This window comes from Coptis chinensis, chromosome 8 (assembly GCF_015680905.1).
Source record: "Coptis chinensis isolate HL-2020 chromosome 8, ASM1568090v1, whole genome shotgun sequence".
Classification (NCBI taxonomy): Eukaryota; Viridiplantae; Streptophyta; class Magnoliopsida; order Ranunculales; family Ranunculaceae; genus Coptis; species Coptis chinensis.
The window spans coordinates 65,791,739-65,817,174 of record NC_141463.1 but is presented as its reverse complement, the minus strand read 5'-3'; the positions used below and the strand labels follow the sequence as shown (position 1 = coordinate 65,817,174).

General features: G+C 41.1%; 5 protein-coding genes across 6 annotated transcripts; 3 read left to right on the top strand and 2 right to left on the bottom strand.

Annotated features, from left to right (window-relative positions):
• Nucleotides 1-1,469: 1,469 nt before the first annotated feature.
• LOC147482507 (putative 2-oxoglutarate-dependent dioxygenase SLC1) lies at nucleotides 1,470-3,201 on the top strand. The gene is given in 5 exon segments (XM_086579327.1): nucleotides 1,470-1,702; nucleotides 1,704-1,899; nucleotides 1,991-2,232; nucleotides 2,354-2,696; nucleotides 2,835-3,201. Coding segments are annotated over 5 exon segments (1,125 nt in total). The 5' UTR covers nucleotides 1,470-1,604; the 3' UTR covers nucleotides 3,081-3,201.
• Nucleotides 3,202-4,787: 1,586 nt separating this feature from the next.
• Nucleotides 4,788-5,576, top strand: LOC147482506 (RING-H2 finger protein ATL57-like). Its single transcript, XM_086581237.1, has one exon. It carries the CDS (start codon nucleotides 4,912-4,914, stop codon nucleotides 5,449-5,451), a length of 540 nt encoding a protein of 179 aa, XP_086437363.1. The 5' UTR covers nucleotides 4,788-4,911; the 3' UTR covers nucleotides 5,452-5,576.
• A 911-nt stretch (nucleotides 5,577-6,487) lies between these two features.
• SCL30 (SC35-like splicing factor 30) lies at nucleotides 6,488-10,123 on the bottom strand. Of its 2 annotated transcripts, none has more exons than XM_086581235.1 (8): nucleotides 9,990-10,123; nucleotides 9,476-9,635; nucleotides 9,312-9,389; nucleotides 7,891-8,055; nucleotides 7,773-7,816; nucleotides 7,453-7,531; nucleotides 7,109-7,294; nucleotides 6,488-6,848 (listed from the first exon to the last, which is right to left on the bottom strand). In XM_086581235.1, the coding sequence occupies exons 2-8, from the start codon at nucleotides 9,622-9,624 to the stop codon at nucleotides 6,725-6,727; spliced, it is 825 nt and encodes a 274-aa protein (XP_086437361.1). In that variant the 5' UTR covers nucleotides 9,625-9,635; nucleotides 9,990-10,123; the 3' UTR covers nucleotides 6,488-6,724. The 2 variants fall into 2 exon arrangements, with proteins under 2 accessions (XP_086437361.1, XP_086437362.1); XM_086581236.1 differs by having other exon boundaries at nucleotides 9,476-9,631; nucleotides 9,990-10,073.
• Nucleotides 10,124-13,346: 3,223 nt separating this feature from the next.
• LOC147482504 (uncharacterized) lies at nucleotides 13,347-14,644 on the top strand. Its single transcript, XM_086579328.1, has 2 exons — nucleotides 13,347-13,844; nucleotides 14,054-14,644. Exons 1-2 carry the CDS (start codon nucleotides 13,347-13,349, stop codon nucleotides 14,642-14,644), a joined length of 1,089 nt encoding a protein of 362 aa, XP_086435454.1.
• A 7,575-nt stretch (nucleotides 14,645-22,219) lies between these two features.
• On the bottom strand, nucleotides 22,220-23,013 carry LOC147482503 (uncharacterized protein At1g08160-like). The gene has a single exon (XM_086578239.1). It carries the CDS (start codon nucleotides 22,988-22,990, stop codon nucleotides 22,382-22,384), a length of 609 nt encoding a protein of 202 aa, XP_086434365.1. The 5' UTR covers nucleotides 22,991-23,013; the 3' UTR covers nucleotides 22,220-22,381.
• Nucleotides 23,014-25,436: the final 2,423 nt, after the last annotated feature.

Below are 25,436 nucleotides of genomic sequence, written 5' to 3'. Positions count from 1 at the left end.
CGGACGTTGACATAGATTTTGTATAGCCAGAAGGGAGTTAAGTTGATCAGTTTGGTCGGGCTCGCTAGTACAGACACATGTTCTAAGTCTCTAAGCCACAAAATGGTGAGGCTCATATGTATTGCTGATTTTTTTAACGTAGTCGTCACTTGATGTAGGATTTTGGTTACACTGAGACCCATCTACCAAGTTATTTTATAAAACCTAAGTAAGTTTTGGAAGGATACTAAGTTACTAACAAACAATCACGCCGAACATCAGAATGTGAAGATCGAGCATGTGGGTTTTGGAGGCGACTAGAAGTCTAGAACTCTAGAAGTCATGTAGTTATTTAGCTCGTTGATGCACTACAGTCCTCCAGAAACCATATAGTATCTCGAATTCTCAATCGCCAGCTATTATAAGACAGAAAAACGCATACATAAATACAGAGCAGTTGATCAGTAGGCAGCCATTGTCTTATATATTTGTTTATGAAGCAAAAATTATTAACACATCTATTAGTTATATAATTAACTAATCCTATTAAACTTGTGCCAATTAAACTAATAAAATATAGCAATTCAACTGATTAAAAAAATGCATCACCAATAAAAGGGAACTGATTATTCAATAATGGTTTTTTTTTCCTAGGTCAATCACGGGGCTGCAAAAGCGTGGACACGTGAGGAGCAATCAACCCGATGTTACACAATACATTCCAGCTGCTAATGAGGACTTCTCCTACTTTTACATGATCACTTAGGACTGCAGAGTCAACCAGTTTAAGGGTCTTATTCTAAGTGAATATGAAAGAATGGATAATTGTTTGAAGCATTATTACTACTTGTTTGTTCAAGTAATACGCAGTACAAGTAGTCATGGAAGAAGCTAAATTTAGTGTAGCATGTAAACAATACAGGCAACTTCAGAAGAGGTACCTGTAACATGTAACCGGCCAGTACCTTTAGCTTGTTTTAATTATCAGTTTCACAAAATAAAATGGAAATAAAAGAAAGACTGCAACAGATTTTGAATGGACTTTGAGAAGAACTACTAAGAAAGAAAAGTCAGCTAAGTAGATTTGTGGCAAGAACCATATCTTAGACAAACTTCTTAAGATCACCTATTTGTGCACACAAACCACACACGTGGTAAAAGAGATCAGATGCATAGATTGCTTCTCTAACACACTGTAGGCCACAAGAGAGTGAGACAAGCACGCTCTTTTGTTTTCTTTTGGTTTTTATATGAAGGGAGATGGCCATGCTAAGAGTTGAAAATTTTCGGTTGGGAAGGTCAAGCATGAATATGGGACCAACTTATATCTGACTAAATATTTTGTCAACGGTTACATTATATGGAATCAGTCCCCGGATTCAAAACTCAACGTCTGGTTTTCTAATACTTGTTACTATTGCGTACTAGGCATCCTTTGCATTCCTTTCTCTTCTCTTCTCTTCCTATAAATACCACCATGCACCCTTTATTTCATCACACCTCATCTCTTTTCTATCACAAGATTTTAGTTTTTTGTTCATGCTTCAGGCCTCAATTATTAAACCATATCATAAGAACTTCGCTATATTCTTAATTAGCTTCAATCCATTCTTTTTTATTACATCATGTCACCAGCAATGACCTTGCCAATTAAGAGAAGCGTAGAGGATGATCTACTTAACAGCTCATACCAGAAGGGAGTGAAGCATCTATGTGACAGTGGTTCCTAACAAGTATGTCTTGCCTGTGTCTGAGAGACCGAATAGCAATAGCGAAAAACAGAACCAGCTGCTGATGAACATTGCCGCCAATGGCAGCATTAAGTTGCCAATCATAGATTTTGCACAACTGCAAGGTCCTAATAGGCCTGAAGTTCTTAAATCACTAGCAAAAGCCTGTGAAGAATATGGATTCTTTCAGGTTAGTGCTGAAATATATGTTGCAGTATCAGCTACCAAATAAAATAGGACTACAAATTTTAATCAAAATTTGGATTGATTTGTTAATGCAGGCTATAAACCATGGCATTTCGCATAACGTTATTAAGAATATGATAGACGTCGCGAAAACCTTCTTCGAACTCCCATTTGAGGAGAGAGTTAAATTCATGTCGCGTGATATGTGCGCCCCAGTTCGTTATGGAACCAGTTTCAATCAGAGTAAAGATGGTGTGTTCTGTTGGAGAGACTTCTTGAAGCTGATGTGCCACCCCGACGTTCTTCACCATTGGCCTTCTTCGCCCATGGACTTCAGGTAGGTGTCTCTCCTCAATTTAGTACCAAATCCTCATATAAAAGGAAATTTGAACATGGTTCAAGCTTATACTTTCCGAGGTTATTTAATGACAAGTTTACTTGCTTGGCAATTTTAACAGGAAAGAAGTTGGTTCTTATTCCAAACAAACCAAACTCTTGTTCCTTAGTGTCATGGAGGCTGTCCTTGAAAGCTTAGGACAGGAATTAAGTACTGAAATTGCAAATAATTCCGACATTTTAGAAGAATTTGAAGATGGGAGCCAGTTAATGGTTGTTAACTGCTACCCTGCGTGCCCCGAACCTGATCTAACTCTAGGCATGCCGCCACATTCTGATTATGGATTTCTCACACTTCTACTTCAAGATGAAGTGAAGGGACTTGAGATACAGCACAACGGCAAATGGGTAACCGTCGAACCACTCCCAAACTCTTTCGTCGTCAATGTTGGTGATCATCTTGAGGTTAGTTGAGCGAAATCCCCTTATGATTTCTTCATTGTTCCATTTCTTATAAAATTACTATTCTTAATTTTTGAAGTTGGAAAATCCTCTTCATTCACACAAAATAATGATTGATTGATTTTTTTCGTAACTCTGCAGATATTTAGCAATGGAAGATACAAGAGTGTGTTGCATAGGGTTCTTGTGAATGACTCAAAATCTCGCATATCTGTGGCTTCTTTGCATAGTCTGCATTTCGAAAGAATGGTTCGACCATGGCCAAAACTTGTCAATGAAGCTAATCCAAGACGATATAAAGATACTGACTTCGCTTCGTTTCTTGATTATGTATCATCTTGTGAACCTATAAGAAAGAACTTTTTAGAATCCAGAAAGTTGACATGAAAGAAATTCAATTCTGAAATTTTTAAAAAGAAATGAGAGAGAGAATTTTGTACCTCAACTTCTGTAACAAAGATTGTACCTAGGATAATTTAATGGATTAAACAAATTACAAAAACTCAAATTCAATGTACATATACCGAAATTGTTCATCTCCAAGCCAAGCAGCTGCCACAAGATACTGGAGTACATACCTCTGGTTCTTTCCAAGCAATGCCAACTTCTATTTGTTGTGAAGTTCGGTGTATAGTTCTGAATTTCTCATGTGTGGAACATTGTATAAGCTGCCTGTGAGTGGCTTCTTTATAGTTTATGCATGCTATCCAAGGGTTTTAGCTCAACATAATATCAAAATGTTGTAAATTTCTACATAAGCAGAATTTCAAATAACATAGACGTTGCTATATATTTTTCGGCCTTTGGTGTTCATTATGAGTTGCCTCATTTCGAAGTTACCATCATAGCATGAAAACCGACCTACGGATCAATATATGGCATTGTGAATTCTGAAACCTCAAAGGTACCTTTATCCCCTCCCTGCAAGTATCCTATTTATTTAATTAGGGCGCGATGCCATGTCATCTCAACCTAAAATCTAACGCCTAATGCAAAATGAGATCCAGGGCTCCAGGCTGAAAACAAACCTTAAAACTCTAAAACCATGAGAGATATACTATATAAGACTAGATCAAATTAAGGTTTTCAGCATTGACCTAATTCACTTATGGTCATTAACCGCAGCTGGCAATCGGGTATGGACTGGCATTTTGGCTTGTGTACACAACTACACACATACAGGCGTAGGCGAGAAACTGAGCAATTGGTTTTTTAACTTTCTGGTGGTTGGGCTATTTAACAGACTTTTTAGGTTATGGTATTGAGCTTGTATAATGCTTGAAAAGTTGAAAGCTCAGCAGGGCCAACTTTGGGCATATTGGATTTTCATATTGCAGTGAACTTTAAAGCCCAAACATATTCAAGTCGACAAGTAATGATTATTGTTATGTTATAAAGAAATGCTAAAAGCCTGTAGAATGCGCGCAACTTGTATAACTCCTTAGAACTTTAGTAGTTAGATCCTTGTATAATCCAGTACTAATAAAAGTATGGAGTAGCAATGTTTATCACGTTTCAATTAGCTATTTATATCCACCATATACAGTATAAGCTTGCAAGGGATAATTGCAAAAGATTAGATAATTCATCCCCTGGCATAGGTGTGATACGGTATGATATGCTATATTGGCTGAATCTTTTTGTTTCAAATCATCCATGTGGAGTATTCCACTGTTTAGTTTATGTTTATCAATCTTAGTGGATGTGGATAACGTTTAATATGCTATCTCAAGTTTGTTTGGTTGCTATAAAAGATCTCATAAAGATACTTCAATATTGGATACATACTTTCACAATTTAGGATAGAGAGCAATAGTACTTTTTATGTTTTTAAAGCAATCAATGTCAACCATGGTCGACTCTAAAAGAATCTACGAGTTCAAAAGTGAGTGCTCACATCAGGCCATCAGCTAGATTTCTCTTAAATTGCAGTATGCACAATGACAAGTGGGCAACCTTACAGTCGGCATACCTTTTTCTAGATGAAACCATATATGATTAGAATCAGCGGTTGTACAAACTATATATATTCACACGTACAATATAATAAAGGTGTACGATGCCGGCAACACTTTTATCTCCCAAGTACTTATCTTCACACCTCCCTCCACTACTCTCACTCAGTTTCGAACTATATATACACATTTTTCTCGTCTTACTTTCCTAACATCACTGATATTCACAAAAACACAATATATTACACACAACACCTAGACAGATGAATACCCTTAATCGCAAACTACTATCCAAAAATGCACCACTTACCACTCAATCATTACCACCTTCTCAACCACCAAATGCTAAACAGCCTTTAATTTCCTTAACAAGCTTTGACTGTTTAATCATTTTAACCATCTTATTCCTCGTTACCATCTTCTTAATCTCTCTATACTCTTTCTACATTCGTCGATTTTCCACACCCGACCCACTAGTCATCTCGCGTCTAAGAACGCAATTGGTGGGGCCCACATCTTCTCATGGTCTTGACATGTCAACTGTACAATCATTGCCTATATTTGGTTATGATGGGAATGCAAAGGAGGCTGTTTATTGCTCTGTTTGTCTAAGTGAGTTTGAAGAGAAAGAAACAGTTAAACTGATTCCAAACTGTGGACACGTGTATCATTCTGAGTGCATTGACAAGTGGTTCGTTTCACACGTGTCGTGTCCCCTTTGTCGTTCCATCGAGTTGTTCAAGAAGGATACGGTAGTAGTTCTAGAGTGTGAATTGCTAGAGCATAGTAGAGAGAGAGAATGAAGAAAAAGCTAGCGTAAGAAGGAATAGTAGCTGCTCTAGCTTAAATGAGAGAATTTTGTTACAAAGGAGCTTGAGTTTCTCATAACAGAAGTGATGACTACCATAAAAGAAGAGAAACAGAATGACCACTCAATTGGCACTTCTTGTAGTCAGCTGAAACGTATTAGTTGGATATAAATGACCAGACACTTAGAAATTTAATTTGTATTCTATCATTCTATCATTCTATGGATCAAAAACAATTTATAGAAGGGAGTGGAAGACCAACATCAGTAAAAAGGCTTTTGGGAAAGAAGAGAAAGGAAAAAACAGTCCATCATTTTGTTTGTAATCCTGTCCAAAAAGATGGCATTCTCGTATATGTTCGATCAGGTAATAGCCGTATAGGCCCCATTTCCTGTATACGTAGTATACCCATATTAATTTGGGCCTTCCTTCTGGGTTATTTGAGTGGGGCTTCTGCAATCGGAAACTGTACATTGGCATCAGCAACCACTTGGTGAAAGAGATCACCAGATACACTTCACACTTGATAGCAACGAAAAGCGTCCTATAATCGACTAACCAATTACTGCAAGTCCTTTGCAACATTCAAGTTTTAATTGTGTCATTTACGCAATTCCCAAATACAGTCTTCCGCATTTACGCAACATGGCAAAAAATAAACAATGCAACACAAAATTTGACCTGTTATTAGAGAGCACACAGACAGTTGACTCTGCGTCTTTAGTTCATTAACAAACAAGTGAATAGGGCGCACCCTTACAAAGAAACAACATAAATTGTATGACTGTCCATGTTTCTTTATACTAAATCCTAAACAAAATACTTTATAAACCATCTGCAATAATTCTCCTGTAGACCTGTCCCTTCTATTCTAAAAGATGTTACACTTCAACAACTTCTTGTTGTGTGTTTCCACAACTCTTAACCCTTAAAGTCCTATTTATTTTTATTTTTTTTATGTTCAGTCTTGACAAACACCACCTGAGACTTCAAGCGAGAAAAAAAAACACCACCTAGAGACACTAGAACATTTCAGATAAACTAGCATACATTTTGCTCCATATATTAAATCAGTTTAGCATTCACAAAGGAAAGACGGGGCAAGAATAATAGCTGTCTTCACACGATTCAATCCATGTAGCACAGACTTTTGTAGGCTAACACAAAGCAGTTTCTAAAACTGCAGCGATGTCCTGCTTTGTCCACACCATTGCACACAAGATTACAGTTATATCCTCAATAACAAACATCAAGCATGACTTCAAATCTATCTGCTACGCCTGGGTGACAAATCAGCCGACCTAGACCTTGATCCAGGTGGGGATCCAGAAGCACGTGCCGGTGATCTCCATTCAGGTCGACCTTCTTCAGTATCATCATACACAGGCTTTCTGCATTTAACCAAACACAAATTGTTCAGCTAACAAGGCATTGTAAATTGACCAAATTACAACAGAGTATACGTGATCAACAGAGCACTTGAGACAATGCTGAATAATTATGACGTGTCCAGGAACCTTTCAAATTACTAAAAACAGCTCTTTCTATCTTAGAGTATATTTTACAGTAGAATTAATAGCACATAGTACACATCTAAAATAAAAAATACCAAAAATAAAGTCATGATCAAACAAAAAAATACTTCACTCACTTTGCATGGCCATTATCAGCTTCATGATTATCAGCACTGTCGTAGCCTGGAGAGAATGATCGGCGGCGCACATGACCACTTTCACGTTCTTGCAAATGGTCTCTTGGCGATCTTGAGTGATCCATAGCTCTTCCTCTAGGGGAAACAGAATAATCATCTCGCTGTCTTGGAGCAGGAGAGTAGGACCTTGAAAGGCAAAAAGCAATAAATTAAACCACAAATAAAGCACAAAAATTCAAAAAGCTCCCCCCCCCCCAGCCAATATCTTAGCATCCTCTTAACATCATGCTGCCTTGTGAACACACACACGCATATGGGGAATAACAGAGGGAGACAGAGCTTACCTTGAGCGGTATCGGCCTCTAGATGCTGAAGTGTAACGAGGAGAACGTGAACGAGATATGGAACGAGATCGTGAACGACCTGGAAAATAACATATCCGAATTATTACAAATCTCAGTTCATAAATGCTTTATGTTATTACAGATGCAACAAGTCCAGAACAACAAAATCAATACTAGAGCAAACTAGTTTTGCTCTAGGCAATGCGGTACACAAATGCATTAAGCACTTAACATCAGTGTTATTCTGCAATACCTTGAGTTACTAGAAAAAATTTCAAAATGAGAATGTCAACAGCTGAATAAAAATATAAACATCCTACCATAATGAGACGATCGGCGCCCACCATATCCGGAAGAAGGCCCTCTGTAAGAAAAGCAATTGTCATATTGTAGCATTTTTAATGTAGGTTGAGATGTGACACTAGAGATTCCACATACCTAACCCTAGCTCTGCTACGCATTTCCTCAGGCCTTTTCCTCGTCTCTGCAGCAAGTACTACAGTTATCTCCCTCCCACCAAAAAGTTGCCTATTCATGTGATACTGAGCCTCTGCAGCATCATAACCATCTACAAACTGAACAAAAGCAAATCCTCGAGGTTCCCTGCATCAAGATTGGTGTCATTGTTCAACATCAAATATGGAAGTCCGAAAAAACAACAGCTTGTGAGATATGGGACCAACTGCAAAAAATGTTCACCAGGCAATATCAGCCAATTAAGTCACGCAGACAACATGTTCACTTGGTATCACTTCCTCGCTTTAGTTAAACTCATTAAGCTAAGAACATTTCCAAGAAAGAGGCAGAACATAATTTTGGCCTTAAAAGAAGCTAGCAAACCAAGTTTAGTAGCTAACCTTTTCTTCTATACTCAAGTATGTAGGGCAACTTCAAAAAATGCAAGAGACTTGAAATTTCTTCATATGCTTGTAAAAACATGAAGCACTTGAAATCAATGTTGCTCCAAACTTAAATCTTCTCATGCAATGCCCAACTCAAATTCATCAACGTTCAATATTCTTCCTCACCAAACTTCTACAGAGTGAATTAATATTTTGCCTTCATACAGGAACTTTCTTCATTTGAACAAATTCATAAACACCCTTGGGGGCACCACAATAATAGGCAATGCTAAACAGTAGGTCTTCGTCATATGCGGGGCTTGGGCTTGTTTTAACTTCAAACCAACACACCCCCTGACAAACCAGTTAAAAAAGTAACTTACCATGGAAACAAGTAAAACAAGAAGAGAGAATCCATTGTATTGATATATCAGATTCTCTTTGGTTCGAACTCGAGCAACTAAATTTATTTACTAATTGCGCAGCACAGAATTGATGCACACTACATATATGTAGAAACACGGACAAGACAAGGCTAAGCAAGCGATAAACGACTCACAAATCTCAAATTTACCCGAGGGTGTATGGTGGTCCCCTAGTCAAGCCTTGGGTGATTGAATCCTATGGTCTAGGGATCAGAACCCACCTCCACCGCTGAATTGGGATTTAAGAGTATCTGGGTTGACATCATACAAAGCCGTACCAATAAAAAAAGAAAATACAACTAGAAGGTATCTAGCCTTGTATTATTCCTTAAGGACATCCTTTTGAGAGGTAGTAATCTACTAGCTGGAAATAAGTGTCAATGTTCTCTAATGTTCTCTGAACCCATAAACGGAGCTCTGCTCATCATATAATGTTTTAAAAAATATACCTACTCACAGAAGACACATGCTAGCATCAAAATATATGAAAATTATTTGCAACGCACATTCAATAACAACAATAGGATTAAAAGGTTAAGCAACAACCACATAATTCGATCACTGTCCATTCACTTAAAAAAGAAAATCATACCCTGTGTAATAGTCCTTTGGCAAATACACATCCCTTACTGGTCCAAATCTTTCAAATGGAACTCGAAGATCTTCAGGCCTGTAGTAAGTAATATACCATAAGCAAATGTTGATAGACACAACTGCATACAAAATGAAAAAAAAAAACAGAAGAAACACACAAACCTGCAAGTGAGAGGAATATTTCGAACCAAAAGACTTCCATTATTAGGTTCCCTGCTGCGTCCACCGTACCCTCTTCGTGGGGGACTCCTTCCTCGACCACCGTATCCTCTCCTAGGAGGACTATGGTAAGGTGGACTGTACCTCCTCATTATATATCTATCTACAATTAATAATAATAAATCTTTAAACTCAAAACCATCTAAAAATTTCTAAAGAACAAACATATCAACAGATGCAAACACACTTAGCAAGCAACTCCTCACTTGGGCAATTCTTGTTGCTTCAGTGAAATTGGGGTATTTAAAATTAAGGGGTGGACTGCAAAAAGCAATATTTTTCTAGTTCATGCTAAAAAGAAGTTGTATTTAGTTCCATAACAAACATTCTAGGTAAAATTATTACTTAATTTCATCAAACCCTAAACAAGTAGTTAAAAAATCAATTTTGTGTAATTGATACTAAAATTATTATGATTAAACAAAAGATTAAAGTAAAAAAAGAGTAAAAAAATAACCGAATCGAAAGCTTCTAGTCTGATTTGAGTGTGAAGAAAGAAGCACAAGTTTGGAACACGATAAAACAAATGGACTTGTGACTCAACCCTAACTTAAGTCAACTTATTCACGTACCCCTAGGACTGTCAATGGGCTTGGGCCCGTTTGATACTTTGAAGATAGCCCATATATGGCCCAGTGATTGACCAATACGTATGTGACATCAAACACAACAGCTAGTAGTAACCCAAAATATATATATATCTGACCTAAAAATACAACGTATTTTGGTGTTTATTACATTAAATACAATATATTTTTTTTCTTGCCTAAAAATACAACATAGTTTTAATTTTTTACAATTGATATCATTCGTTGGATCTGATTGGACAGACTACGATTTGGCAGTTAAAAAATGGTCACGTGACTTGCACCCACTACCCACCTCCAATTTTTTTTTTCAGTAAACCACCACCTCCAATTTCCCATTTTCTGTAATGAGATTGAAATTGAATCACCATCTTAATTTTTTGCATCCACCAAAATAAAACTAGTCTAGTTCTAAGGACAATTTCAATTTAATTTACAAAAACAATCCAATTACTCATCTCTCACCAATCCAAACTGTAATATTGTACCTTGAAAAATCACAATAATACATTAAAAGAGTTGTGTGAGATATACAGTTTTACGAAAGAAGAAAGAAGAAACCATCTTTTGCTCAGCTTTGAAAATCAGCATTATTTGATCACCATGATCTTGAAACTCAGACACAAACTCAAATACCCTTTTCTTTATCACCTCAGAATCTATCTCATTATCACTCCCAGCAAAAACACCATTACCCAATTCATTAATTTTCTCAGGACCAACAATATAACCATCAATAATAACAACTTTTGGTAAAAGGGTACTGTCTAAATCAGTTGGTAATGTAACAAAAGTTGTAGAAACAAGTTTAATTTGAGAAATTTTATTGAAAGAAGTATCAATGAAGTGAAAACTTTAATCTTTTCTACTAGGCCAAGATAATGAAAGAACATACTGTGAAAAATATAATTGTCTCTAAGCTTTTGAAGTGAAGAATATGAAGAGAGTAAAGGTGTTACAGTCTTCTAAAGTTTCAGCTATTTGGAGAACAATTGGTTCAAAGAGAACAAGAGAAGTACTAGTTTTAATGGGTTGGATAGTGAGATGAGTTTTTGTTTTGAAACGGGGTTTTGAGAAAGACGGAGAAACTAGTTTTTGTTGGAGAATTGGAAAGAAAGAGAGATGAGATGGTTGAACAAGAAGCCTTGGTTGATGGGGAGTGAGTTTTAAAGGTGATTTTAGTTGAAATAAAGAGAGGTGACAATTTTGGATGAGTTTATGATTTGGTGGTACACGATATATTGGTGGTGGCGATAGGGATGGGGATGGGGCAGTGGCGATTCAGGCGAGGTGGAGGAGGAGATAATAATACTATTATCACATAAAATCCATAGCAAAAGATGGACAATGGGAAGTGGGCAGTGTCACGTGACCTTTTTTAACAGTTAAATCGTAGTCCGTCGAATTAGATATAACGGATGGTATCAATTGTAAAAAATTAAAAGTATATTGTACTTTTAGGCAAGAAAAAAAATATATTGTATTTGTAGGGGTCAAATTCGTGACATATAACATCGTTGGTGGCGAAGGGTCCGTATACAGAATAGTGATGAGAAGACCGGGTGCAGCGGATCTGAGCCACGGCACCATATCCGCCGAGAACTGCGGGGCATGGCAGGGGTGGTGAGTAGGCAGTAGTCAGAGTAATGAAGATACTACAGGGTGCATTGGATAGGAGCCGCGGAACCCTAACTGCCGAGAACTGCGGTGTATGTTGTGGGACAGGTGGCAAGCTGATGCACGTAGGATCAGGGTGGATGGACAAACGAGAGAGAGCGGTTAGAGAGAAGAAAAGTATAAGGACAAAGGAGAGAGAAAAGATAGAGGGAAGAAAAAGACGAGAGGAGAGTAAGAAGGAAAGAGACTAGTAATTTCATAGGGTGTAATTCTTGTAGTTACATTTGGCGCCGTCTGTGGGGACCCGAAAGAAAAATTGCTACTGTAGTGAAAAGAGGAGTAGGAAAACCTAAGAAAGCAACGGTTAGAGAAGTGGTGGAGGAAACGGAGAGCACCGAGGTGGAAAGGGTAGGAGAGGAAGAAGTATCTGACGTGGCGGCGGACGCTACCAGACTTCTCCAAGAGGAGATAGTCAGGCTACGAAATGAGAATGACGAGTTGAGAAAGGAGAGAGAGATTACACATGGTGAGACTCGGCGAATGATAATCGGGAGAAATGAAGTGGAGGGGGAAAATGAGGAGCACCCACCACCGGACGCAGAGCAAACGGTGAGTATCACATTGGAGGTAGTACAGGCTATGATTGAGAAGGATAGGAAGATAACCCGCGCAGCATAAAAAGCAAACTAGAGTGCTACGCAGAAGGAGGTTGCAAGCCTCAACAAAAACCCTCTGGCAGATTCGATATGGAATTCGGAAGTGCCCAAGAGGTTCTCCCAACCCAGGTTCGAGAGGTATGATGGGAAGGGAGACCCGACGGATTATTTGCACCATTTTCGGCAGCAGATGCCGTTGTGGCAGGAGAGTAAGTATGATGGGCTTTGCTGCATGATGTTCCCCGCAAGTTTAAAGAGGGGAGCCTCGGATTGGTATTATCGGTTGGCCAGCGGAGCATCAAAAGTTGAAGAACTGGCCGCTTGTAGCGTTGTTGACCACTTCATACACCGAAAAAAGAAGGGTGGTTGATATCGCCAGCTGCATTCAACATAAAACAAAGGTCTGCTGAATCATTGAGAGAGTTCCTGTGCAGGTTCAAGGAGGAGACCTTGAGAGTGGAAAATTTGGATGAGAATACTGCGGGAACCAGGGTTCATGAGTCGGTTTCCAAAATCGAAATCACTTCGTTGCATGCTTTGTATCCCAAGGTAGAAAAATACATACGCTATGAGGATATAATGCAGAGGAACGCGAAGGAACAGAAGAGAGCGGGAAAGGTAGTGCAGGCTGTCGACCGAGATGATCGGAAGGGAAAAAGCAGAATGGAAGAAAGAGAGGAAAGAGCGTATAGAGGGGAGAGCCGAGGTCCAGATAGGACGGGAGACCGCAGCAGAAGGGATATCCGAGAGAGGAAGCCATACTGAGAAATCAAGCAGACACCTCTTAACTACAGACCCTTAGAGGAAATCTTGCCTCTAATTAAGGGGCAACAGTACTTTGAGGGTCCGCAGAGCACACCGGTGGAAATAGAAGGGAAGCCATTTTGTGGCTATCATCAAATCAGGAATCATGCCACGAATGAATGTTATGCTTTGAAGTGGTTAGTGGAGAGAATGATTGAAAAGGGGATGCTCAGGGAGTTTGTCGCAGAGGTTCGCCAAGCCGAGAGAGTGCCTGCTCTGGCTAGAATTATAGGTACCATCAATGTCATTTTTAGTGAAGAAACCCTGGGAAGAAATGCACACAGAGAAAAGGTGAGAAAGACAGCGAGTTTACAACAGATGAACGAGGTCGTCAGCATACCGTGGTTAGTTAAGGGAACCGCGAAGGGTGAGGAAGGCATAGTGTTCACCCTGAAGGACTTGGAGTCAGTAATTTCCCCGCATGAGGATGCATTGGTGATTACTATAGCGATGGGTAATTATATGGTAAAGAGAGTGTTGATAGACTGCGGAAGTTTAGTAGATCTGTTGTTTAAGGGGGCCATGGAGGAGATGAATATAGGTAGAAATCAGTTGAAAGCTCCTCAAACCAATCTGTATGGGTTCAATGGCAGCATGACAGAGCCCATGGGGGAATTTATGTTACCAGTTACAGCCGGCCCGACAACGGTATTCACCAGATTTATGGTGGTGGATTCTAGCTCCCAGTATAATGCTATCTTAGGGAGAAAATGGATCCACGAAATGAAGGCCATCCTATCGACATTTTACGGTGGTGGCTTCCCGACTAATGGGGAACGTGACGAAATAAGGGGGATCAAGTGGCAGCCGAGAACATCCATCAAGTTTGATAAAAATATGGTGCGCGGTACCAAAAGGGGAGAGGCCACACGAACCGGGGTCAACATAGCAATTACAGGGAGTGCCGAAACGAAGTGTACGAGCCTCCGCTGGGACCGAAAACTTTGGATGAGTTGGAAGTGGTGAACCTTGGGGTGGGAGATGAAGAAAAGTTTACATCGGTTGGAGCTGACTTGCCGGAGGAATGGAAATGCAAGCTGGTGCAGTTTTTGATGGACAATACAGATGTATTTGCATGGGTAATCGAGGATATCACTGGTTTAGACCCAGAGTACGCCTGTCATCATTTGCATATGAATGAAGATGCTAAGCCAGTAAGACAAAAGATGAGGAGCATAAGAGCCAAATACATAGAAGGTATTCGCGAAGAGGTGGTACGGCTGAAGGGGGCGGGGATAATAAGGGAGGTAGAGTTTACGGAGTGGTTTTCAAATGTGGTCGCGGTACCAAAAAAGAACGGCAAGGTTAGAATGTGTGTGAACTTCACAGATGTAAACAAGGAATGCCCAAAAGATTGTTATCCTATGCCCCGGGTGGATGAGTTAGTGGATAGAACGGCAGGATATAAGGTGTTTTCCTTCATGGATGCATCGATGGGGTACAATTAGGTCGCGATGTATGGGCCTGACAAAAAAAAAACCACCTTCGTGGTAGAAGGTGGTACCCCATCGTTACACCGAGAATGCCCCCGGCTTGAAAACGCGGGTGCTACCTTCGGCGGTTGGGAGAAAAGATGTTTAAAGGCAAGATTCGGCGGGGATCGAGATATACATTGACGACATGGTGGAAAAAAGTATGTCGGAAAAGAAACACTTAGAAGGTCTCCATGAGACTTTTGGCATATTGCGCAAGCATAAGCTGAAACTCAATCCCGAGAAATGCACATTTGGGGTAACTTCAGGAAAGTTTCTGGGCTACATAGTCACCCACCGCGGAATAGAGGCGAATCCAGAGCAAATTCGATCATTGATTGAGATGCCATCTCCGCAGAATGTGAAGGAAGTACAAAGATTGGCTGGTAGGGTCGCGGCACTTAACAGATTCATTTCCAAGTCTTTGGATAAATGCCACCCTCTATATCATTTGTTGAGGAAAACTCCTGACTTCCATTGGACCGCAGAGTGTGAAGGAGCCTTCCAGGAGTTGAAAGATTACTTAGGGAAGGCGCTATTGTTATCACGACCGGAACAGGGTGAGAAGTTGCATTTATATCTGGGAGTTAGCGAGTACGCAATAAGTTCAGTGCTAGTGAGAGTGATCGACAAGATAGAAAAGCCAGTTTACTTTCAAAGTAAAACCCTACTGGATGTAGAGACCCGGTACAGTAGGATTGAGAAGTATGCTTTGGCTTTGATATTTTCAACCCTTAAGCTGAAGCCTTACTTCGAAGCTCATTTTGTGGTGGTAGTGACGAATTTGCCTCTCAAACAAGCGTTGAGGGGTGAAGTCGCAGGATCTTCGAAGTGGGGCGATTATTACTAAGTTCTTATGAGATTACATACCAGATCAGGACGGCTGAAAAGGCGCAAGCCATGGCGGAGTTTCTAGCCGAATTCCCATCAGAGGATCCCAATTGGGGAGAGGAAATGGTAATGGAATCGGATGGGGAGGTCAGTTGCGATCCTTTGGATCCTTGGGATATGCACAATGGGTGGAGAGTTTTCATGGATGGTTTTGCTATGGATACCGGGAATGGAATTGGGGTCGTGTTAGTAACTCCTGAGAACAATCGCCTTGAGCTATCAATGAAACTGGGGTTTGCGGCTTCAAATAACGAATCTGAATATGAAGCTATGATAGTTGGGTTAGACTTGGCCAGAGATCTGGGGGTGAGTGAGTTATCTGTGTTTTCAGATTCCAATTTGGTAGTTTGTCAGGTGAACGGAGGATTTGCAGCTCGCTGGCCCCAGATGGCGAGATACCTGGAAGTCCTACAGGGAAGGGCAAGCAAGTTCGACAAAATAAAGTTTGCCCACCTAGGCCGCAGAAAGAATAGACATGCCGACACTTTGGCTTATGTAGCGGTGGTTCTTCCTGGATTAGAAGGTCGGTCTATTGAAGTTAGAGTGTTGAGCAAACCAAGTACATCAGATGAGGCTGGCGTTTGGCTCACCACCGAGTGGGATCAGGGTTGGATGGAACCGATAAAGGCTTTCTTGAGGGAGTAGAGATAGAGAATAAACAGAGAGGCTTAAGAATGGAATAAGCCGGAGTCGAGGTACACATTCTTTGGAGGATGACCTATACAGGAGAAATTTCAACGCCCATTACTAAGATGCATAGGGCAGCGCGCAGGAGTTTTGGCAGAGGTTCATGAAGGCGATTTGCGGGGAGTCATTCAAGAGAGGCGAACAACTACTCACAAAGTTGATATCTCGGGGGTATTTTGGCCTCATATGAAGAGAGACGCCACGCAGTACGCCAAGAAATGTGAGAAATGCCAAAGGTTTGCACCATTCATACATTCTCCAGCTGAGCCCTTGCACAATGTGCTCAGCCCTTGGCCATTCTCCATGTGGGGGCTGGATATTGTTGGGCCTCTGCCAATGGCAAGCGGAAAAAGGAGGTTTATGTTGGTCGCAACGGATTATTTTACCAAATGGGTGGAGGGTGTGGCTCGCAGAGTGGTGTGAAGGAAGAGAATGTGAAGAAATTCTTATAGGAGAATATCATCTGCAGGTTCGGGCTGCCCCATACAATCATCGCGGATAATGGAACTTAGTTTACTGGAGGAAGAGTGCGATAGTTTCTTCAGGCATTTAGGGTAAAGCAGGGGTTCTCAGCCCCCTATAATCTTGAGGGAAATGGTCAAGCCGAGGCGTCGAACAAAATCATAATGGATAACTTAAAGAGAAAATTGGAGGATCGTAAAGGTGCGTGGGCGGATGAGTTGAATCACGTGTTATGGGCTTATCGCACCACACCGCGGACGTCTACTAAGGAATCACCATTCGCAATGGCATATGGAGTAGAAGCAGTCATCCCGGTGGAGATGATAGAGAAAACGACAAGAACCAAAGCCGTGGAATTGGGAATAAATGAGAGGATTTTGGCCACCGAATTGAACCTCATAGAGGAGAAAAGAGAAATAGCGGCGCGATAATGACCGGAGGAATATCACCGAAAAGTTCAGAGAGCGAGATGATAAGCGAAAGTGAAAGCCGGACTTTTAGCGTGGGGGATTTGGTACTGCGGCGTGTTACACTGGCCACTAAGAAAGAGAATGATGGTAATTTGGGTCCCAACTGGGAAGGACCATATGTCGTGACAGAGAAGGGTACTTCAGAAACTTACAGGTTAAAGACTTCGGCAGGAGAAATGATAGAGAAACCATGGAATATCAGAATGTTGAAAAAATTCCATAGCGGAGGCAGTCGCTAGTTAGTTTTATTTCTATTTGTAGCAGAGTAAAAATAGAATTGCTAATGAATAAAGTTATGTGTGAGAGCCTGAAATATTGTCTTTTGGTTATCTTAGTTCCTTGAATAAAAGGAGGGTGTTGATTCCTCTAACAAATAAGATATTGCATGAAGAACAACAACCTAGGGGCAAATTGAGCTGCCCCAACAGGCTTCACAGCCGATCAAAGACAGCGGGGGGGAAGAGCCATTCGTAGACTTTAAGTCCAAATCAACTTAGGGGCAAATTGAGCTGCCCCAACAGGCTTCACAGCCGATCAAAAACATCTGGGGGAAAGAGCCCTTCGCGGACTACAAGTCCAAATCAACTTGGGGGCAAATTGAGCTGCCCCAACAGACTTCACAAACCAATCAAAGACAAATGGGTGGGAAGAGCCCCTTGGCGGACTTTAAGTCCAAATCAACTTAGGGGCAAATCAAACAGCCCCAACAGTTTCACAACCCGATCGAAGATACGGAGGGAAGAGCCCTTCGTGGACTTTAAGTCCAAATCAACTTGGGGGCAAATTGAGCTACCCCAACAGCTTCACACCGATAAGGGGAGAGAGAGAGAGGGGAAGAGCCCTTCGTGGACTTTTAAGTCCAAATCAACTTGGGGCAAATTGAGTCGCCTAACAGCTTCACACAACCGATTAAAGACAATGCGGAGGAAAAGCCCCTTTCGCGGACTTAAAGTCCAATCAACTTGGGGCAAATTGAGTTGCCCCAACAGGCTTCACAAGCCTATTAAAGACAAATGGGAAGAGCCCCAGCGGACTATAAGCCCAAATCAACCTGGGGGCAAAGTTAGTTGCCCCAACAGACTTCACAGCCGACCAAAGACAAAGGGGTGGTGGAAGAGCCCTTCGCGGACTATATGTCTGAATCAACATAGGGTCAAATTGAGCTAGCCCCACAGGCTTCACAGCCAATTAAAAATTATTTGCAAGGACATAATATAAGCACCAATGAAGAGATCCCACTTTTGTCAAGAGAGTAAAATAAAGTTAGATGGGTGCATATGAATCAAGGAATATGATTGCACAAAATGAGTAAAGACGATAACAAAAGACACACTACATTTGATTGAATACCTGCTGGGCATACCCAGAAAAACAGGCAAGTTACATATTGCAAAATATACTGTTAGAGAGTGAACATCAGAATAACAAGGGTACAAAAATATATTTCAAACAAGCCATGCGGCCCCCGCGAACCACCCCATGCAGGGAAGAAACTTCGGCCCCTTCCACCGCGGTGTTTGAGTCAACATCCACATCAATGGGGGAGGTGACCCGTTGGGAAGTACCGCCAGGAAGCACTACGGTAGCAAAGATCGGGATCGCGAATAGAGGGTGAGGCATTTTGAGCATCAGCGACTGGGTCTGGAGGCGGAACGGGAAGCAGACGTCCAGCTGTAGCAAGCTCTTCGAGTTGGCTCTTCAATTCACGAGCAATTTTCCTCTCAGCTAGGACTCGGAATCGATCAGCCGCATCCTTCACAGCTTTGTCCACCGCGGCCTGAGTAGCAAGCTTCTCCATCTCCCTTTGGCTCTCCATTTTGGAGGTGACCCCAGCGACATAGTCGAGGTGCTTGTCCTCTGCTTGTTGGAGAGCTTTTTGGGCCTTCACGGCCACGATCCGAAAATCATCGCAGTCCTTCTCTAACTGGGCATGCTTGGCTTTCCACCCGTTGGGGCCATTGATCTCTTGTTTTGCGACTTCCAGAGAGTCCAAAGTGTTGGTCAGCCCGCGCACCACATAGCCAATGTCCAGACTCAGCTGTGGAGGTATTCGTTAGAAAAAAAAAAAAAAAAAAACCTTTTCCCAGCCAGTATAAATGGATGTTCGGTGAGAGGAGAAGGAGCCTGAGTCGTCGTATACTTGGTCTCGGGGGAGATGAGAGCTAAAAAATAGAGAAGCAACGACCGCGGGGTTGTCAAGGGCGGAGTCGTGTATATTTACATCGTGGTCTCGAGCCTTAAATCGCGGGTGCCATATCTCCACAGCGCCGGATGAGGGAGGGACTGCCGAAGAATGTTCTTTGCCAGGGGCGGCGGGATGTAACTGGGGGCCGCGGTATTTGGGTTGATGGCTCTGATGGAGGCGGAGGAGCAGTCCGGGCTTTTTTGGCTGGGGGGCTCTTGGCCACGGCTTCAGTAGGCTCATCACCTTCGGAGTCGCTGTCCCAGAGTTTAAGTTTGCTAGAGGCCATGTCCGCGGCAGGAGTAGAGGCAAAAGGATGGGTAAAATCATCTTCCCAATCCGCTAACGCAGAGTAGGAAGAGGGGGCGGTATCTGTAGGGGTAGGGCGGGATTGAGCGGCGGCTCGTTGGGCGGCGGCCTTGGAGTGGGAGATCTTGGTTGTATAGCCGAAGGATCGGTGAGTTGGGCGTCTTCTTCTGGCAGAAGGAGAGGATTTGGGTTTGCGCTCTTTGGGTGGCAGCAAGCGGTAGAGGGACCTTGGTATTTCCCTATATCTTTAAGAGAGGGGTCAAGCAAAAGAGGGTTGCCTTTGTCGGGGTCTATGCCGAGAACCTCGCACTGGTTACTCCCTAGATTCCGGAGTTCTTGAAAAATTGCAGAGGAGATGCCGGCGTAGAATTGAGAACGAGAGTCTGGTTTCCAACCTAGGCCACAGAAAGAAGACACATTAGAAAGAAGGATATGCAAGAGATCAGGGGACCAAAGTGTTTTACTTACCACTTGTAAGAAAATTGAGATGCCTTAGAAAAACTTCTGAAGGGAGGTCCGTGGAAATAAAACTTCCAGACACATACAAGGGATAATGGTGCCACACCTTGTCTGAAGTTGTAAGGCGGAGAACAAAAGACTTCTTCCGCAGACGTGTACAAAAGGAGTGGTACCCTACGCCCGAATTTAGTGCTCTTTTCAAATAAAACGGGGGCGATTATGTCGTGAGTTGGATTTTAGGGTGTGGGTTTTCGTTGTAATGGTTAGCGGCGTACATCACGCGCCAAAAGTTGCCTATGCCTTGACAAGGCGGAATATTAAAATGGTTGCATACCTCGATATCGAGAAGAGTTAAGGGGAAGCGCAAGCCGGCAGCTATCTGGCCAACAGTCGCGACAAGACATCCTGGCCGCGGTGCTACAAAGTGTGGAAAATGTGTAACGCCAGTCACGTGCTCTAGCAACACGTCATCAAGGATGCCATAGGCAGTTTTAACTGCTTCTAAATTAGGGCGGCGGTAGTATGATGGAAGGGGAGGAAGAGAAGTCTTCCTCCCAGAGGTAGAGGGTATAGCGGCTGGGCTGGAAGAGCGAGACGTTGGAGAGTCCGACCTGTCCGCGGTAAAGTGGCTAGATCTGGATGAATAAGCACCGGATCCATCGGATCTGGCGGCGGAGGAATCCGCCGAATCAGATCCCGACATGTCGTAATGGACACTAAGAGGGGACAGGTGAAGAATGGGGGAAGAACACAAATTATGAGAGAGAAAAGAATGTGAAAACAGTATTGAAATTGGAGTATAGCAATAAACGAAGGGGAGTGAGAAGGTGGAAGACAAACCTGAGATGCAACAGCAGCCAAGGTGGTGGAATGACCAAAACGGACGCAAACGGAGCAGGAGAGAGCCTTGAGAAAGAGGAACGGCGGGTAGAAGTTGAAGAGTTGGGGAAAAGGAAGAATGAAAAATGAGAAGAAGAATTGGGGGTTTATGGGTGTTGAGGAAAATGAAGGGTTTGGACGGGATTTGAAAAAGACAGGGGCAAAAGCGTAATTGCAAAAAGAGAGACCATGGGAAATGGGACACGTGGGTCTCGAGAATTGAGAGGTCATATTTTGGGCGGCGCATGCGCCGTTCTCACGCGACAGTAATGATGGAACATGTGTCATGCAACAGATGGAACGTCTTAAAATAATGGAGATAAACCAGGCTGTGAGATCGTTAGGTCTCGGCCCCATCGGTTGTCCGCGGACTACTAATAGGACCGAGAGAGGGCATCTGTAGGGGTCAAATTCGTGACATATAATATCGTTGGTGGCGAAGGGTCCGTGATCTGAGAATAGTGATGAAGACCGGGTCGCTGGATCGAGCCGCGGCACCATATCCGCCGAAACTGGGGCATGGCGGGGGGTGGTGAGGGAAAAGAGTCGAGTAATGAAGATACTACAGGGTGCATCGGATAGGAGCCGCGGAACCCTAACTGCCGAGAACTGCGGTGTATGTTGTGGAACAGGTGGCAAACTGATGCACGTAGGATCAGGGTGGATGAACGAACGAGAGAGAGCAGTTAGAAAGAAGAAAAATATAAGGACAAAGGAGAAAGAAAAGATAGAGGGAAGAAAAAGACGAGAGGAGAGTAAGAAGGAAAGAGACTAGTAATTTCATAGGGTGTAATTCTTGTAGTTACAGTATTTAATGTAATAAATAGTAGAATACGTTGTATTTTTAGTTCATTATGTCAAAATTAAAAATGTGGTTGTTTTTTTATGTATAACGAAATTAGTAGAATACCTCGGTGGTATTGCGTGGTCGATCATCCAGTGATGCTGAGAACATGGAGGCCGGTAAAACAGAACTTAGTAGAAGAAGTAAATAGAAGCATATGGATTATGAAAAGTCCGACCCCTTGCATCACCCACAACTCAATATCGTGATAGATCAACTATGACCGCAACGTCAAAGTTTGGTTAAAAGTCAAACTATGTATAAGAAAGATGCACTGATATGTAAGTATCAAACTTACGTAGCTAGCTAGTAGCTACTACTATCGTTCAACACTTCAACTCCACTAAAAAATACTGAACAACAATGAATGAAATCCAAGCACTCAAACAATTTCATTGACCATACATCAGCACAAACGATACAAGAATAAATTCAATAAATTTATACAGGAAAAGGGGCCAACCCAACTTAACATTAATAGTTCATTTCCAAGAAACGGATCGGAATGAATTGAACAAGCTTATAGACGCTTAGGAATTTACATCACAATACGTGGTCTCAAACTTTCTTGAGGGATCCAATTGCACCCCAACGGGTTTGCAGTAGACTTTTAAAGTGTGATGTGAAGACTTCCAAATCCCCACCTTAAAACGAATTCTTGCCTTCACTAGAACTGCCAATTCAATCTGGCCAGATGATTTCTCAATTCTAAGATTCTTAGATACTGAACCCATCAATGGAACAGATCGAGCCATGGGCTTCACCTCAAGTCTAGTAACATTGTGTCTTGGTTGATGAAACGGATCAACATAATCAAACGCGATGATTTTATCGTCATAGGCCACAGATACCTCAATTGAATCATAGTACAACGAGATCTTATGATTAGGATTGTAGGACTTTAGGATGAAATCGAAGCTTGCATTGAGATGGTTTTTGTATAGATCGAATCCGTGCACCTTCCCATCTTCAACAGTATAGACTAGTCGTTGTGGCCTGACCGCTAACCAAACAACTAACACTACAAAACCAACAAGGACAACTGTTAATACTATACCAATGACTATACATCTAACCAGCATAGGCCGTCTTTGGGGACTAATTGGTTGTCCTCCTATCGGCCCTGGACGACTGGCCATGGTAGGTAGTGCTGAATGGTTGTGATCCTAAGTTGGGATGAACACATTAATTTGTTCTTTCTTTTATAGGAAGCTTTTAAGAGTAGAATATTTGCTTTTCTTCACATTCTAAATTTCACTTTCCGCCCTTTTTCATTACTTCATTCAAACTCAATCGTTGGTCTTAGAGTTTCTAAGTTTTATTTTTGTCCATCTCTTGGACATTCAAAATGTATAAACTTTAAAATATTATGTATATCTTGTTAAGTGAAAATCCCACTGCCTTAATTACCATATATCAAATTCTTTTGAATATCGAATGTATAATTGTATACAACTTTAAACCATAAAACTGGTCACCAGTCACCACGTACTTAGCATGATTTTAGTGAGTAAAGGATTTTCCCATATATAGTCAATTATATTTTTCAGTGATACTTTCTTTATATTCTTCCTGAAACAATATAGACACTCTTATATTTCTTCTCCGAAATATTAAGATCGATTACATAGCATGATGCATTAGAAGCTACCTATTTTCTTTCTTCGTCATGAAAAAATAAGAGAGGGCTCGAGGGCGGAGGGCCAACTACGTGAGAATCTACTTTCCCATTTCCCTTATTTCTTGCCTTGTCCCCAAGTTATTCCTTACTTCGGGCTCAAGCAAAAAGCCCATATTATGAATATCTACGTCTTTCCCACCAGCGTAAAATCGCAGTGGAAGTCTGTTGAACAAGATTGTTCACTGAGCTTGACCTCGATTCCTTTCAATTATATTCGTCTTTAAAGATAAGTTCTATGAATATAGTAAATCCTAATTGGCTCATCTAGTGGGGGATAATACTAGCTAACCCTTATTTGTTTCACTAAATATTGTTTGTGCTTACATATGCCGCATGTCACACCCTAAATTTCCAAAAAAAATTAAAATAGAAAATTATTCAAGATATAATTATCTCAATCGTCACCCTATTCAATCATCTGAAAACCCAGGATGAAACGAAACCCTAATAACATATTATCAACCACGATATTAAAATATGAGATCAAATTTAAAACCAAAACGAATTGAACAATCCTTCAATCACATTATTAAACTAAAAAGAAACTAACCAACTCTATTACATCTGTCTCAAAACAAAACCGTCCACTTTCGAAAAACTTAAACCAGGAGACTCCAAAAGCAAATCCAAATCATGTGTCCTCATCCACTGCACTCCACTATCTATGTTTCCAAGAACACACCCACGTTGCAAAACAAAGCAAGCATGGGTCAGCAAGTTGAATTTGCTGGTATGAGTAGGACTAAAAATATAAAAACAATATGTTCAATATTTCAAATAAAGGAATATACTATTACAATCATTTCAACTTGGAAAACAAGTTAGTTCCGTTTCGTTTTTTCAAAACGGTATGTAGTTTCTTCCCAAGTAAGATTTCACTCCCAATATACAATTCCAAGAATCTCATATAACAGTACTCATCATTTCCACTTTCTAAAATAACTCACAATATAAATATCACTTACATTCCACTTATTAAATGCACATATGATAACCTAATTAAATATGAGTTTGATACACCTTATATTTAAGGCAACACGTCATCTTAGAGTAGGATATTTACGTCCCTGCATAAAAGATTAATAAATCCTACCCTCCTGCAAAACAGAGTTAGACATCACAATAAAATGATTTATCTCAGTCAGTCAAATTTTCATTCATAATCAAACCTCATTTAAGACATTTAAGTCTAATTGATACAACCTGATTTGTCCCGCATATTCGGGGAATACCACTTATCACAATACCTATATCAAGGGTAGTCATTCACATGACATCATTACGTCATAAAGTTTCTGCGTGCATAACCATAGATCTCAGACTATCACAAGTCATTAATATTTTCGTAATAACATATCAAGTTATAGTCATTTCGCAATCACATAAAAGATCACAAGCATTCACTAGTATTATTCACAGTCACACTTCGCATCCATAACATCAGACAAATTCACATACTTTCAGTTCAATCAATTCTACAATGTATCTTGTTTATTAATCACTTATTTACTGACCTCATCTTTAGTTCCTACTCCATGTTTTGCATTTCACACATTTGCCAAATCATACATACCCGTGTGTCTCTCTTACACCGAGTACCACAACAAGACATATGCCCGAAGCGGGGATGTCGCCTCTAAGAACATATTTACATCTTGCAAACTCGTAACTTGTGAGTCACAACCATCTCTGGGCCTTCCATGAGCATAATCACAGCCTCTTACAGGCATTCAATATCTCAGGTCATTCATGGCACATTCAATGAATACCTTGGGTCATTCCCACCACATTCAGAGAATACCCATCATACACTAACAAGTCATTTATGGCACATTCAATGAATATCTTGGGTCATTCCCGCCACATTCAAAGAATACCCATCATAACACTAACAGGTCATTCAT

Bases quoted from the DNA above. Each gene is read 5' to 3' on its own strand.
- LOC147482506 (XM_086581237.1), top strand. From the start codon at position 4,912: ATGAATACCCTTAATCGCAAACTACTATCCAAAAATGCACCACTTACC.
- SCL30 (XM_086581235.1), bottom strand. From the start codon at position 9,624: ATGAGGAGGTACAGTCCACCTTACCATAGTCCTCCTAGGAGAGGATAC. The intron at 9,390-9,475 runs GTTTGTGTGTTT...TACTTACTACAG, and splicing joins AATATTCCTCTCACTTGCAG to GCCTGAAGATCTTCGAGTTC. The intron at 6,849-7,108 runs GTGAGTGAAGTA...GGTTAAATGCAG, and splicing joins GCTGATAATGGCCATGCAAA to AAAGCCTGTGTATGATGATA.
- LOC147482504 (XM_086579328.1), top strand. From the start codon at position 13,347: ATGATTGAAAAGGGGATGCTCAGGGAGTTTGTCGCAGAGGTTCGCCAA. The intron at 13,845-14,053 runs GTATTCACCAGA...CGGTACCAAAAG, and splicing joins TTACAGCCGGCCCGACAACG to GGGAGAGGCCACACGAACCG.
- LOC147482503 (XM_086578239.1), bottom strand. From the start codon at position 22,990: ATGGCCAGTCGTCCAGGGCCGATAGGAGGACAACCAATTAGTCCCCAA.